The sequence below is a fragment of the Haemaphysalis longicornis genome, unplaced genomic scaffold (assembly GCF_048455015.1).
Source record: "Haemaphysalis longicornis isolate Haplotype H1 unplaced genomic scaffold, Haemaphysalis longicornis Haplotype H1 scaffold_13, whole genome shotgun sequence".
Lineage (NCBI taxonomy): Eukaryota > Metazoa > Arthropoda > Arachnida > Ixodida > Ixodidae > Haemaphysalis > Haemaphysalis longicornis.
In genome coordinates this window covers 84,539,528-84,555,638 of record NW_027526233.1, presented here as the reverse complement: position 1 = coordinate 84,555,638, position 16,111 = coordinate 84,539,528, and the positions used below count along the sequence as shown (strand labels likewise).

Sequence of the window (16,111 nt, the reverse complement as noted above, 5' to 3'; positions counted from 1 at the left end):
TTTAGAATGATTTAAGCAAACATTTGGCGTCTTTACCTTGGGGGGAGCGCGACGCAAGAGGAACAACACGAGAGGTGAGCGGTAAAGCGAAGGGAGGCATTTACTTCGCAAAAGCCGATAAAGACTATCGTCTTTTGACGGCATTTGCAACGAAAGGAGCAGGTACACGGCCAATTTTCTTTACATGAAAATATTTTTACCTGAAGGAAAAATGGCGCGAAACGAGCACTTGCCTTACATTTCTCATTCCTATTGCATCTACCACAGAAGAAAAATATTTTATAAATTCTTGACCACTTGCACTTCCGCGTCGAATATTTGCCATATTTAGGCTGTTTTAACGCCCCCTCCATCCTTTAGACTTTTCCAAAAGTTTGAAGACCTAACTAGAGTGTTTGTACACGCAGGTTTGTGCGACTTTTGCCTTTCTCGCTAAGTGAACCAAAATCAACCTTTCTCGTAGTAACAAGTACATCCGCACAAATATCGACAGTCGTCTTCGGAAAGCGGAAAAACTAACGAAACTACTCCTCTCCTAAACAATAAACTAGATTTTTTTTCAATTCCCACATGAAGTATTTACTTTGGTATAACGTTCGATTAGTTTACTTGAAAAGTTCAATGTTTTCAACAGCACATGTGCCTGTTGATAGTAGAAAACAGCGTTAGATGGGACACTTTTCCGGGTTTTAGTTCATCATTTAGCTGTGGAAGATGGCTTATAGTTTCAGACCACTTTTATTATTAGATGCGACGCATCTCTTGCTCTCGGGCTGGTCCCTCCTGCGTCGTCGTCGCGGCGTCCGTACGCATCCCTCCTCCGTTCTTCTCTCCCACAGCTGTGTGCAACACTCTCACTCGGGATCATTAGCATACCACAGCTGGCGGGCTTGTTCGCAACTTGCGCGCAACTGCTCCGTTGCGCGCAAGTGCGCGCATGCGCGACTATCCTCCGTTGTCTACTCTCCTTCAATAGCTGTGAATATAAAGCGGGTATCGCGCCGCGGCGGTTCAGTCAAGCGCTCGCTCTCGCAATGACATGACCTTACTTTGACTACTTCATGCTTGACTACTTCGTGCTTGACTTGATTCTTCCGATGAAGACGTGATGGAAGCGACGGTCCCTTCGGTGAGTGGTGTGACACAACAATTACGCCCATTGTCCCGCGTATAGGAACACCCGCATATGATGGAAATGCATCATACGCGTTCACAACACGTTTCACGCGATTTAGAGAATCAACCCAACGGAAACACCAATTGAACCCCCCGATGCGTCGCATCACACCAGGGTTCCCTCGCGGGAAGATGGGCGTAATTTTTTCGTTTCTCGATGTGCAGCAGGGCGAAAAATACTGGGCCGATATTCACGAAGCTGTATGTACGTAGTGTATAGGGGAAATAGTGATTGATCTCCACCCGCCGCGGTGGCTCAGTGGCTAAGGCGTTGGGCTGCTGAGCACGAGGTCGCGGGTTCGATTCCCGGCCGCGGCGGCCGCTTTTCTGATGGAGGCGAAAAGCAAAAACGCCCGTGTGTACGAGATTTCGGCGCACGATAAAGATCCCCAGGTGGTCAAAATTAATCCGGAGCCCTCCACTACGGCGCGCCTCATCGCCTGCGTTGCGTCGGCGCGTTAAACCCCCACAATCAATCAATGATTGATCTCCGCCAGCGGGCAGTTTGTTCCCTTCAAACTGAGCTATGTGATAGAAAAGGCGCCGGTTAACAAAAACCACTTTACGATATCGTACGAGCAAGTAGTTTTGTAAATCAGGGTCCGCTTTTTTACTCCAAATGCCAAGAATTGCTACTCCGGCAGGTATTCTGATGGACAAAAATGACTGCCGGACGGTCTACTTCATCTCGATTGATAGCAACGCGATGCAGGAATTGGGCATAACTCCATTATCATGGGCAAACGTTAGTGGAAGTTCTTCTGTGGAAATAAGAGTGCGAAACGCGACGCTATCACGCACATTTGAAGGCTGCTCTGAGCGGCCGGCGGTGCTGGCGCGGGCGCTTCCGTTCAATCACGTACGTCACGTCTGGCCGCCGGTAATGGCCGCCTTTTCTATTCAGCTTCGCTTTCAAAAACAGCAATTTCGCGAGCAATTTGTGTCGCTTCTCACCTTTTTTATGTGTACTATTATGTGAAATTTTACGTTGAAAATTTGAGTGCACTTGGCCTTGTGTGTTTTTCAGATAGGGAGGTGGTATGTTCAGAGGCCATGGCTCGACCTATATTTCTAGATGTGAACTGATGTTTGGGAGCTACCGGGTTTTTTGTGTTGCGTTTCACGCGCGAACTCCGGTTAATTTACCTCGTGCCGTAGACATCAGTGTAAAGAGCCCTTAGTGTAGCACATTGCATATAGCCTGTGTCATGTCGACCTGTGTAGTGGCTAACCAGAACGATTCCTAGCTGTTCCTATATTTAATATACCCTCCTAAGCGGGTATCTTTTCAAAGCCTCTGTATGGGCGCGTGATGCCGTGTGAAACCTTTACCGCGGACGAGGTATACGACGATACCTCGGGCCCCTAAAGTGCTCTGCACGTAAACGGAAGGCCGAATTAAGGCAACATTTACTCGTGCGTAGCTGGGAACAAGACACTTTAGAACTATCGCAACAGTCCACTCCCGGCGAGGAGGAGGAGGAATAAAGTCCCTGTGGATAAATGAGCCTTGCGGAAGAGTCCACTTTCCCGGACCCCTTCTGACCGTCTGGCCTTTTGGGCTCTCGTCCCCCGACAAAACTGATTATTGGGGCCCGAGCAGGACAGTACTCTCTCCCTGTGCTCAGTGGAGGGGAAGGACAGGGACGGTACGTTGGGGTTCTTATCACAGGCCCACAATATACGATAGAGTGTGCCTCGAGCCTAGTGGAAGTGGCATTGCGAGGACTACAGGGTGGGCGCCAGAATGTGAGCTGTAGTTGGGTGGGGGAAGTTTTGGTTTACATGCCTCGAAGATGGCGCTTTTGTTCTTTTGTGAGGTTTTTCGCTCTCGCACGCACCGAAAGAAATTGATTCACGTCTCCTAGATCAGGATCTTGCGCTTCGGTTTGTTGTTCGTGTAACGAACGACGGCGCAATGCCGCCTTGCTGAAATTTTTTAGAACGCTTTCAATGATTGTGAATAAGTGCAGATTCCTGGGCTAGTTGGTGTTAAACGGCTGTAAAATTTGTACCGCATGTGCACAAGGACCAGAAAGAGAAGCGACACCACGGAGTGCGACTCTCAGAGTAGCGCTCCGGGGTGTCTTTTCTGTTTCTTGTTCTTGTCTACATGTGCTAGGAATTTTGAAAAAGATTGTCAATGACCGTTCCTTTCCACTGCACATGCGTTGTACGTACGGCGATCAGCGAAGGGGCATTTGCTGCGCTTGACAATACACTGATGTGTCGTTGGCCATTTTTTCCATGCCGGAATATGGTCAGCAGGCACATGGTGATTGCCTTCGTGGTAGGAAATCGAGAGAGAGATAATAAACTTTAGAGGAAACAATTTTTTATCTTGCCCAAATTCGGCGGGAAAGTTTCAAGACACGTTGACAGATACCTAACATAAATGACAGTTAAGCTTTGAAGCTTTCGGTATTATTTCTGTTATTCATGTAAACGATGCACTCGTCAGGTAGCACACTTCGCACGCAGGCACACAGCGCTGCATCCCGTGGTGTTCACTCCGCCTGCAGTCTAGTTCCTCCGCATCGCGTTTGCGTACATCCTGGGGGAGACAGACCGCTTCTCTAGCACAATTAACGGCCTCCGCGACGTCGCCAGACTAACCCTTCATTACCCCTTCGCTCCCGTGGTGAGTATACGAGGTATTTGCACTTAAATACAAAAAAATATTAGAGCCGTTCCACTCAATGTGAAAGCTGTTGGAAGTGGAGAGCAGTGATTCGCCATAATCGGCTGCAGCGCCGTTATCCGCTCACTGCTGCCATCCATTGCATCTCAAATTTCCCGTCTTCGCAGTGCTCGCGCGCCCCCTGCCTGAAACTGCGCCAGGGGAAGTTCTGTTCTTTTTGGGCTTACTTTAGTTTCGTATGCTGCGGCTGTTTTGCGTCATTTCGAACGCGCATTTTTTTCTCTTGCGCTGCTGGAGCATTTCTGCCGCATTTCGAACGCGTCATTTTTTTGTTGCGCGGCCGCTCTTTTCGCTTACTAACGTAAAAACCAACGCCACGAGCGTTCCTAACTAAATGAACGCGGCGGCTGACGAATACATACACAGATTTTGCCTGAAATGTACCTGCAGTTTTTTTTTGCGCAAAAAGACGGGGAGATGTATGACCAGCGCCAGCGCTTTAGGAGGTTCGATCGGTTATGAATACTTCAACTGCGTGGTTTTCGAAGCCTCAGTATGACCTCCTGACGAAGTTACAGGAGGCTCTACTTGGGTCCCTTATCTCGCTGCGCCGCCTGATTTGGGCGGTCGTGTCAACCGTTAGCGAGCTACGACGACAAGGCGAACCCATAAACTGTTCTACACTTCAAACATGCAGTTTTGTGCGCGTATGTGAGAGGAAATACGGAATAGGGTGGGATGCGAAGCGTGAAGTTTGGGCGTTTAAAGCAGGATAAATTATCGGAGCTCGTGTTCTGCGGGTTCGTCGATGTCACTGTCTGTAGAAAGGAACTAATTATCGCTTCCCTTGTGGTAGCACAGACAAGTGGACCGACCGCCGGAAGCCAGAACAGTGTTCTTGCTTCCGGACCAATAAGGGGCACTGATCAACTATTCCGTTGCATGATCGACACCGCTTGCAAGTTTGTTTTTGTAGTCGTTATTCCCTGTGCGCGAGAAAAAAATAAACACCTTCAGCTACGGATCCCTGCCTTATGAGGCAGGGACAGCTCACCACAGAATTAAAGGCTTCGAGGTTCTCACCTAGTTGCTCAAATTGGGATTGTTGGCTGCTGTTGGGGAGAAATTTTTTCCCCAACAAGGAAACAAAAACACCCGCCAGCCGTTCCTGTACTTTCAAACAAGCAAAGCAAGAAACTTATTGCAGTACTGTCAAAAACGCCTAATTGTCGACATATTGAGCTCGGTAGAAACATAAGCACAAAGGTTGTTCTGTTTTAAGTTTTATTTCGTGCAAGTGTATTGCCACGCGTCTACTTCCGCATAAGTTCAAGATTTTTTTGTTTTTCAATGACCAGGGAAGTACTATGCACGTGCGTATTACTGTGTATTATGTACTTCTTGTACCTACCTAGTTCTGCATTCCCACAGAGAGTACTTTTCATGATCCCCCTTATTAAGTAATACACTTGGGTATTCAAACATGCAATGGAGCCAATTAACGATGGCACGTGTAAAACAAAATAGAAATTCCCGTGGTTGTTCTCAACAAAAGTAGATTTTTGTGTTTTGTTGTCGTGGTTTTTGCCACGAACAACGACAATTGCACGTCCTTCTACTCTTCAGTGACACGCCCACGGTCACGGCAGCGCAATGGAAGCAGAGGTACGCTCCCACTTCTCAGCAACGGTAGAAAAGGGGTGAGCCGTAACTGTATTTCACGGTGTGCAGGATCACGATCCGTGACCTCAAGGTGATTTGGGATGCGAAGCATCTCGTCGTCTGGGCTGTGTCCCTCCCTTTCTTGTTGTCGTTGTCGTTGTCCGCCGTCCGCACTCTACTGCGCATACGCGTCTCTTCAGACCCGTCAGCGTTTGGTCTGACGCCAGCGCAGTCCACTATAAAAAGAAATAGTTAGGCGGCTACCGGTTTCGATCCCACGACTCTTTGGCCGCACAGGGAGGTACGTGGCGCTCTTCCCACTGCGCTACAAACCGACACGGGAGCATGTGCTACGAACGCGCCTTAATGTCCTTCACTCATTCAAACTACGTCACGAAGCTACTGATACAACGATCGCACGCGAATCAGAACGTCAACAGAAACGACGAACTGAAAACTAATGGGAACTTCAGTCGACCCCATGGCTGCTTCGCATACTACTCAGGGTTCCCCTACGGGGAGGTGGAGTAATTTTCTAACGTTAGTCGGAGGAGGGTCAGGGTGGGTGCATTCATGTGCCCCCACCTGCAAGCCTGTAGGTACCCGCCGCAGTGGATTGGTGATGATTATGATGATCATAGCTGGATTTTTTGGCGCAAGGCCAGCTGTGGCAAAGAGGGCCAAACAAAAGTAGATAAGAGAAAAAAGTTGATACTAAAACGTGTAAGCCAGAGTGACAGTAAAATCAATTAAATGCAATGGTGATGGCTGGTGTATAGGGCCAGTTTTGATTATGCATGATGGGAAATGAGGTTTAAAATGTTAACATCAGACAAATATTGAAAAACGCGTTTCACTGAAACCAAGGCATTGTCACCCAAAACTAGGATGGGTGTAGGGGAATATGTTGTTTGTGTAGTTCTGCGAAGTGCCTGTCTTGTGTTGTGTGTGCAGGCGGTGTATTGGTGGCTGAGGAGTTGCGCTGCTGAGCCCAAGGTCAGGAGTTCGATCCGGGCCGCGGTGGCTGCTTTTTAGATGGAGGCGAAAAGCGAAAACGACCGTCTGTCGACATTTCACCGCGCGTTAAAGATGCCCAGATGGTGAAAATTAACCCGGGCACTTCCGCTATGGGGCGCCTCATATCCCTGGTTTAGCTTCGGCGCGTTAAACACCACAACCAGTGCTAGGCGTTCAGTTTATATGCAGAGAAGCGGTTCAGACGAATACTGCTCCTTTTGTTCCATACAGGTGATTCCGGTTTGTTTTAAAATAAGGGACATCGCACATGCCCGGGTCTATCACCTCGAATACCATCAAACACGCAATCAAGATGCGGGAAAATTCCTTTCCACACTTCTGTTTTAAAGGGCCTATAAAGACGAAGACAAAATGCAAGCTTAGTTCACTAAATAAAAAACGAACCTACTTCCCTCAGTAACGAAGGTGCATATTTATCGCAAACTTAAAACAAACGGTTGACGCGTTGAACAAAATGCACGAAGCAGTGGCGACTCCGCCCTCGCTTTCCACCGATTACTTCGTTACGTCACAGAATCTTGTTTTTGTGATTAGCGATCACAACCCTTAGCCACCACCGAGAAGCATGACGGGGCGAGCGTAGTGGTGCCTTGAGTTCCTTTTGATGGTATCCCTTTTATGCTAACGTGGGCTTAACACAATGATAACTGTGTTTTAAGTGATGGCCCATGTGACGTCACTCCTGTCCACAATACGTCACTGCAACGCAAAACTTGTGGCTTCGGTGTAGCTGAGTGAGCTACCAAAGACTAGGTCTTTCAAACTGAACAAAATTGTGTATTTTGTCGTCATCGCTCTTTCAACTTGTGGATCGACTAACGGCTGTCCTTCGTTTATTAATACGGCTATCACCTTCGTGAACCGTTCGTGAGGGGAGGGAATTCGTTTTCATCCGCAGAAGGAGCTGGACGCACTACTTCCGCTTCCGACCTCCTACCTGACCGCCAAGCCACCAGGAGACCAAGAGGAGTCCCAGAATCAGAATCGGCAGCTGGCATCGAGGCAGCTAACCTACAGGACCATGAGCGGAACCAGAAGTGAGGACAACGGTGGCGGAAAGCTGCCAGGAAGCAGACAAAAGGACGACGGGGACAGTCAGGGGAGCAGCGGAAGCAGCAGCGGCGGAAGTAGCGGCGAGAGCGAGCAGTTCGAGGACGACGATGGGGCGGAAGAGGTGTCGGACACCAAGCCCAAGTCCACTGGGACCCCTTCTTCGACGCAATCGCCGTCCTCCAAGCCCCACAGACGCCTCGAGCGGGCGGCGTCCGGAAGTAAACTTCCGCCCCTGCCCAGATCGTGGCGAGAGCATGGACGGGTAAGTGCTGAGCAAGGCCTTTTCTCGAGATTTCATTTTCATCTATATTTCGTGCGTAGGAAACATTCTTTGTGTGTGTGTGAAACCCTTGAAAAGCACGCATTGTGCCTTTATGCAAGGTTCCGCAGTTGGCTCTGCATTTCACGTGTACGCGCACGCGATACAACAATGGGAAGTGGATCTTATAAACGTAGTTGTTTGGGAAAGTAACAGCAGCAACAGTACTGGAGACATTATTGGTCCGTATTTTTTACGCCTCGGTTAAGTATTTGACCTAAGTTAATTAGCCTCTTCCGCCCCCAAGAATGCACAAATACAAAAATCTTTTGTAACATTTTATTCGATTCATTATCCACAGAAATAAACAAAAAATTAAATAGCAAAAAAGCAAACGAAAGTAATAAAATTTGGTGGTACCCATTTGGGTACTCTTGGTTTCAGTGCGTGTTGAATGCAAGGGCCAATATTTTCAACATTCTACAATGCTTCACAAATGCTACGAAAATGCTACAACACACTTTTATTTGGTGCATTATCCATAGAAATAAGTGCAAAATAATTACAGTAGCAAAACAGCAAACAAAAGTTAGGAAATTTGATGGTACCCTTTAGGGTACTCTGCGCCTTCTTATCCTGTGGACGCTGTTGTTGTTGTTGCTCCTGGTGACCTCGCTCATACCCACGAGGGGGATTGGCCAGGAATTGGGCGTGAGAAGGGCTAATGCGCCCGCTTAAAACACCGGAAACTTATACACCTCGCTACTTGTACGCAAAAAGAAAGAAAATGGCATTGGTTGAAAGTTGAAAGTGGATTTTTGAATAGAACAACATTCGAGCGCTCGCGCCGTTGAAAGCCATTTTTGCCGCCTCGCTCTTCATAGATGCCTGGACACATCGCGCCACCTAGAGGGGCTTACTAAAAGCACGGCGTGCTTTTTGCGGGGAGACTTTTGACGCGCTAATTTCGAATCTGGGAGAGCTATTGCCTTTATTGTTGCGGTTCCCATTTGGGTACGCCGGGACCGCGGAGGGTAAGTGATTAAAACGGGCATGTGACCGAGTGAAAGTATTTTGTTTTGCAAAAAACACGCTGACTATATGCTTATACGCTAACGGTTGAACTCGGCGATACCCGATAGGTCCAATATATCAATGGGTGCAACAGACATTGAGTTCTTCGTTACTTGTCACAATTAGTTTATTCTCCGTACAGTTGTACACAAACACAAATTTGCGCCACTGAAAATACATGTGCTCACCCCGCAGGCGAGTGGTTTTAGAAAACTGCAGGAATTCGTGTTCTATAGGAACTATCGTGCAAGAGAATGAACTTTATTGAGCTCGGTCATAATGCTTGCTGGGCGTATAACGAAATGCTGGGCGTATAACGAAATGCTGGGCGTATAACCCCGTATAACGAAATGCTTAAGTTGGCGAATACAACTATAACTAGTAGACGTGGCCAGTGCTGATCCCAATAACGAGAAACAAATCCAGCGCAGATTGCGTTTGGGCTGCGATGCACTCGACAAGCATTAGAAAATTATGAACAGAGAATGCCTGTATCAATAAAAATAGTAATGTCCACTGCCGGCTATGATGATGGTTGGATTATTATGGCGCAATGCCAACTCGGGCAAAGAGCGCCAAATCAGTGGTTATGTATGAGGAGTAAACTATACAGCAGTAAAATCGTTCAATAAGAGCGAAAGATCAGTTGAAGACAATGGTTGTGGCTGCTGTATAGAGCCAGTGTGGATTGTGCATGGTAGGAAATGAGGTCTAAAAACCTAATATTTGACAAATAGTTAAAAACACTTTCAACGAAAACAATAGCATCGTCACCTTAAAACAACAATGGGTGGAGTGGAATGTGTTGTCTGTAGATGTGTTGTCTGTAGAGTTAGGGGAAGTGTTTATGTGTTGTTGTGTCGAGTGACTTGCACTGAATGAGTATGTGAACTACGGATAGGGCCTCTAAGCACCTGCTACACAGGGGTCTTGAAGATCCCGTGAGCAGATACGAGTGCGTTGCATGTGGTTTCCTTATCCCTAGCCGAGAAAAGGCAACTTCTATGTATCTGTGGTGTCTGTCGATGGTGTATTGCCACAAGTGTGGTTTTAGTAAATGTAGTTGGTTGTCTGTCTGTTTACTCCAGTGGACTTGCCATGTTTTGCGATGGTGTTTTCTGATGTGTGGCTTAATGTCAGAGTAGGGCACGGTTGCTATGCCAACTGTGTCTTGCAGTGCAGCACCGGCAGCCATTTTATCCGTAATCGCTATACCAGCGATTCCGGAGTGGCCTGGAATGTACTGCAGGCTAACGACGTATAGAAAGCAAACTTGGCGCTTACTAAAAAACTGAAAACAAGAATTAGCTCACCCCACGGGGCCAGGGAACGAAGAATAATAGGAGTTCCAAAGTTTAGAAGCAGGAAGCGAGCGTCCTGGATCAGTAAACAATGTCGGGTGGAGAATATCAAAGGTCAAGTTAAAAAAAAATCCAAGCCCCTTTTTTAGAGGAAAGTGGTCATAACAAGAAGTATTCCCCCATGCAACCTGAGTCAAAGCCAAAGTTGCAATGCTGCTCTGCCAAAATACATAATCCAATGTCAAAGTCGACTTCGATGAAGCCAACACTCAAAGCCCACATCCAACCCCACACCACCAAAGTTCAAAGTGCAACACCGCTTAGATAGTGTATTTCATCATCGTCACTCCTAACCGTGTGTAGTGCCAACTATAACTTGCTCATTCCAAGAGGTCAGTTAGGTGTGAAAAGACAGCCCCTTGTTCTGTTATGTGGTGTATGACTGTTGTACTCTTTGAGAAACACATTGCGTAGAGTTGGCTCTCCTGCACTGTGTTTTACTCGGATGTCAACGCCATCAGTGAGGCTTAAAAAGCTTCGCTTTAAAAGACAAATGCATTTTTTCTGACCATGGTGTGCGATAAATTGCCAACCGGTAGACTACCAGAATAAAAGTCTACCGAAAGAACGGACAAGAAATACGGGAAGACTGTTAACGCTTTCCAGGGACGAATTTAGCAAATTCGGGATTGCACAATGCACCCGGGAGAACAGGAGCCGTTGGTGGTGACGGGTAGATGCTGCAGTAGACTTAGGTATGATGACGGGGATGATAGCTATGGTTATGATAGAGAGCACAATGCTATGCTCCTTTCCGGAGTGCAGTAGAATGATGCAGTGTGGAGAGCTGATCCTCAACCTGGCATTGCACAATCCATGAATTGAAGCATTGAGAGGTGCCAGCGTGCATGATAAACCTGCAACCATATTCTGCTGTGGTCTTTGCAAGAACGTCTGTTTTCACACAATGTTCCCAAACGATTCAGCCAAGCTGCACTTTTTTTTGTACTTCTTCGGCGCAGGACTTCGGGCTGCCCGTACGCGAAGACCGTTGGCTGAAGCACGTGTCGGCCAAGCGACGCGAGGCGCAGCTCATCCAGCGAGGCCTCCGGGACCAGCTCAGGGCGCGGGCCCAGCAGTGGAGGCAGCACGAGGGCAACCGCTTCCACCAGCGATACATGTCGGCGGGGCAAGGCGCCCGTTAAGAACCCGCCATTTGTGTAAACGACGCACGCGTGGAAACAGTAGCTGGTTTGCACAAAAGGGGGGCGGGAGTACAACTGTTCCCGGAGCTGTTGGAACGCCACTGCACTGCGAAGGCGCAGCAAGGGATTGCGGCAAAGGGCGCTGCATAGAGGAAGAGGGATTCAAGGAAGGGCCATGGGCGAATCACCCCCTTCCCCCGTCCTCCCAGCGTGTTTCCTAACTTACTGTCACACACAACTTAAGACCGACAATAGAAATTGAACCTAAGACTTGTTCCTCCGAGGGGCGCAGAGTACATTACTGTGAATACTTTGAGCGTGACACAAGCCGTTTATTACCGTAACTTTTGGCGGCTTAATCTACTTATAAACTACCGCAGTGATGACAAATATAGTACGTAAGAAAAAGCAGACAATATCACGCCTTACACGCGATCTTCTTTCAAAGCGTGCACGCGTGTTCCAGTCCGGAGTTCGTCGCTTCAGCGGAGCGATGCGCTAAATGAGCGATGCAAGTTTTAACTTGTACCCGAGCACAGCTACACTAAGCATACATTGAGTTCCGTGTTGCAAAAGCTTCGACGTATCCGCCGCCGCCATCGTACCCCATCCCCACCGTGGGCGACATTACGGATCTGCCTTTGCCCCTCTACAGCTTACAAGAACTAGGACTTATTGCTGTAGAATGCGTGCTACCGAGGGTCTCTCTCCTAAAGAGGGACTTCGCTTCTTAGATCGGAATGGAGCACCAGCTTTACCGATGCCCAGCACACAGCTTATCACCGTCCCCGGAGTCTGCACAGACTCCTGATGGTTCGCTGAACGCGAAGTTATTTCGCAGTACCAGGGACTGCCGCTCCCCATTTGCCCTGTACTTTTCATTGACGACAAAATACAGTAATGACACCTATGTTTTGTGCTTACATTGGCAATTGCAGTAAAGCTTCTTGGTGCTCACTGAGACTCAAACAAGGCACGATGAAAGATGGCTTGTATGCGTGATGTGTGCTGAAAATGTCTAATGCCTCAACGAGCTGGCATTTTTTTCAATTGCTTCTACACCCCGGAACTACAACGAAATAACGCAGTTATAAGCGTCCATGGTGCAATACGTAGCGATAGGGTAATGCACATCTTCTCACCCTTGAAGAACACAAGTATTTGCCTGTGACTTGTCCTATGCAGGGAAGAGGTCGTGAGTGCCGTTTGTCGAGCCTATAGATGCTTCTAGATACGCTTCAGGCAAACTGGTCTCTAGGTATTTGGCTGGCTTTAGCGTGCGCGAACAAGCGCTTCCCGGAAAATAGAGTTAGTTTTAAAAGTTTGAGGGGTAAACCTTGGCGCAGCTTGCACGAGCGGTGCAAGGCTGGAGAAACCGCACAGCCGGGTCTCTTCGTTAGAGACCCCGCTGTTGGACCACCCCCGTTTGGATTTGTCAACTTGGCTCTCAATGTTCTCCATGACTGGCAGGCCCAGATTGTTTCGTTCGTTGGTGCTAACACCTACACCAAAGTGGACCGCGTTATTAGCACACTCTAGATCCTGCGGCAACCGGCTTCGCCAACTCAACGTCTTTGCTTCCCCCTTAAGCGCACGTGAACTGGCGAAGAGAATATCACGCCAGATATCACGCCACGACGCTTGGCAGAGTGTTCTCGAAGGTCGAGCTGGCCGACGCCGTGAGCGGTTGACAAGGCACATGATCACGTGCGCTGAGTATTTTTTCTTGTTATTTTTCTTGTAACGCTGGATGGCAACTAAAAGCCTAGACAGTTCTGCTGTTAAAATGGCTGATCCCACGCATAGGCGGGAGTCCAGGTGATACGGAAGTTTCATCCTGGCGTACCTGGATAGAAGCGAACTTGCCTGTGGCATTTCCGTAGTTGTACTGGGCGTATTTTCTGAGTTTTCAGAACGGTGGGCAGGAGCGAGTGCGTCGGGAAATGCGAGATGTAAGGAGAAACGTTGAACGTCTGAGTCTCCCTGGCGCCGACGCCACCAGCTCTAAGCACTGAGAACGTGGTACTCACATGATCATTCCCTAGACACCCCTTCGGAAGTCTCTCCCATCAGGCACCTCCGGCGCAGTACGAGGAGGACAACGTTAGCGGGTGTAAATATCACCTGAGGCCAGAGTTATCTGGTCTAAGATAAAACCCAGTGGAGCACCCGGGTAGAACGCAGCAGCATCCCGCGGAAAAGCAGAGAAAGAGAAAAAACCGTATTAATACATGTTCGCTTGTGCCATTGAGTTGAACGAGTTTCGTGCAAGGGTATTTTGGTGGTTAGTCATGGAAAAAGTACGGTGCAATTCACAGTGGACAGTTCTCACTTACAACAATGAGTTTCGGCGTGGTATAATGTGCCCTTCTCGTACACGGATGCATTGTCGTTCGACAAAATAAAGCCCTAATTCTCACAAAACAGTAGCTTCTCAGAAGAATGGATTTGAATACAAGCTTTACGTATGACGATGATGATTGTCTTTTAATGGCGCAAGGCCAACAGAGGGCGCACAACGCCCAAAAACGAAAATAAAAGCCTAGACTAGTGTTGTAGAACTTAAGATAGGCCAGTAATGCTGACTCTGATTACAGTGATAGTCGGTGTAAAGGGCCGTGCGGTGATTAAATCTGATATGAAATGAGCTGCAAGAAATAAAATTCTAGTAAATACTTAAAACACGCTTAATAGGAAGTATGGGATCATCGGCTAAAAAGTATGACGGGCGTGGTGAAACATGTTGTCTGTCGTGTTCTGGAAAGTGTTTGTGTCGTGTTGTGTTGAGAGCCTTACTTCATATTACATCACTGAATTCATAAGGGTGATTATGACCTATATGTGTGGCTATACCGGCCATTACCTGGTAGTACTACTCCATCGTTTATGACAGTTCCCGGCTTTTGTCGGTCATGAAGCGTATTTATGGCCCTTGTGTTGAATTCTGGGTTATGATTACGAGTAACTTACCATTATGACTGAGGTATCACGAACGTGATTACCACTTCACGAGTTCACTGTGTTCGGGAGTGGTGAACAGGCCCGTTCGATACGTAGGAGAGCACCTGTGGAAACAGGCGGCTAGAAAACGTTTTACGTGCTATTCGACAATTTCGGCTTGGGAGCTTCTGACATTTTCGTTTGTGAATAGAGGAGGCACTGCGGCAAAATTTGAACCGTATAAGGATGGTTTCTATCTATGTACGCTAAGCACATTACGTCCATAGAGGTGTGAAGCACGAATACACAGTAGCATATTCGTATCGCATGTTCCTGCTTCCCTTATCGAACCCAACCTTATGTCTTCAAATTGCGAGGAATCAGCCAACTTCATCCCCAGTAACACAAAAAAGCTGACTTCATTTTTTTTTTTTGCGGAAGAGAAGAGGAGATTTGGCGATAAACGTTTTACTTTGCAACGAAGGGCATTTATTTTGTCTTGCTGTGGTAGTTCCGAAGCCGAAGCATTCAAACTGCCGATGATTATGGTGTTGCTGCTGTTGTTGATGATAATGGTGATGATTGTTCTCAAAATATCTAGGCGGAGCACACAAGCAGACGATGAAGAAGCACTGAACACAGAAACTTTGCCTCGGTACTTTTCCTATCTTGCGAATGCTCTCAAAGCTTCAATTCTTCAACAACTCAAAAAACAAATATTATTCAACTGTTAATTTAGCAACGGAGATGACGCCTTCATTGGTGACATGGTCCCACAAATTCATTATACGTTTTTATTTTCTGCAGTTAACGAAAAGAATTATTTAGCGAAATTCACTGTCAAGCGTTATTCACATGAACTCAGCCAGCTGTTAGCAGTTCCTTTCTGTCAGTGCTTTCCAGCAAGTTTTTCTGACTCCATCTGACATGATATCGGTGCTTTTATTCTTACTGTTCTACAACGCTGTCCTTCATGCCAAGTACCTATCCTGTGCCCTACTTCACATTCCTGAAAAGCAATTTTCCATTTCTATTTCTAAATCACGTGCATCTTATGTAGCTACGTTTCTTCAAATTGTTGATTTTGCCCACCCGCCTAATGTATTATTGAGAGAGAAACCCTTGAGAAAGAAATTAATGAGAATGATGAATATGAAATTAAAATATTGAAGAATGCCATTCAGAAGTTCAACGTGACGTTACCCTGTATACCCAGTCCGAGAAGCGGTGCCGTCAGTGCATGCGAGGGAGAGCGAGGGCAGAAGCGTCTCCCACCTATAAAAACCATGACGGGGTAAAAGCAATTCGGGTAAAATTAAAGTGAAATGGATTTTGCATTATGTGCGGATAAACGTGCCTCGTACATGCACCCCTTTTACCATAACACATATATTCACCCGCAACCATCTGCAGACACTCATGACTTGCACGAGCTGCATAGCGGTCGCTATTGACGGACCTGTTGTGGATAACGGGTGTCAGCTTTCTTCTGAGGAGGAAGTGTTGCTTGTGGTGGTGATGGTAAGCCTTTGTAAATGTAGTAGTAGGCAAAAACGTGCACAAACTTTCATCGCTAATGTGAAGCCCATTTTGTATGCAGCTTTCAGATGCCATGCCTCACTGTGCACAATTTTCGCTGCATCTCACTATGCTGAATCTGAAAGCGACTCTGTAACTGCCACTGTACATGGAAACATCGAAAGAAAAGCAATAAAAATGATACCGCTTCTAACAGTGTCGCTTCCATTTAACTGTTCCCACA

General features: G+C 47.3%; 1 protein-coding gene across 1 annotated transcript in view; it reads left to right on the top strand.

Annotated features, from left to right (window-relative positions):
* LOC144164367 (uncharacterized) overlaps positions 1 to 16,081 on the top strand; it is a 97,163-nt gene extending 81,082 nt beyond the window's left edge. Inside the window, exons 4-5 of the mRNA XM_077694876.1 lie at positions 7,416 to 7,832; positions 11,227 to 16,081. Coding sequence (XP_077551002.1) covers positions 7,416 to 7,832; positions 11,227 to 11,409 — 600 coding nt within the window. The 3' untranslated portion in view covers positions 11,410 to 16,081. The remainder of the gene's footprint in view (positions 1 to 7,415; positions 7,833 to 11,226) is intronic.
* The last annotated feature ends 30 nt before the right edge of the window (positions 16,082 to 16,111 follow it).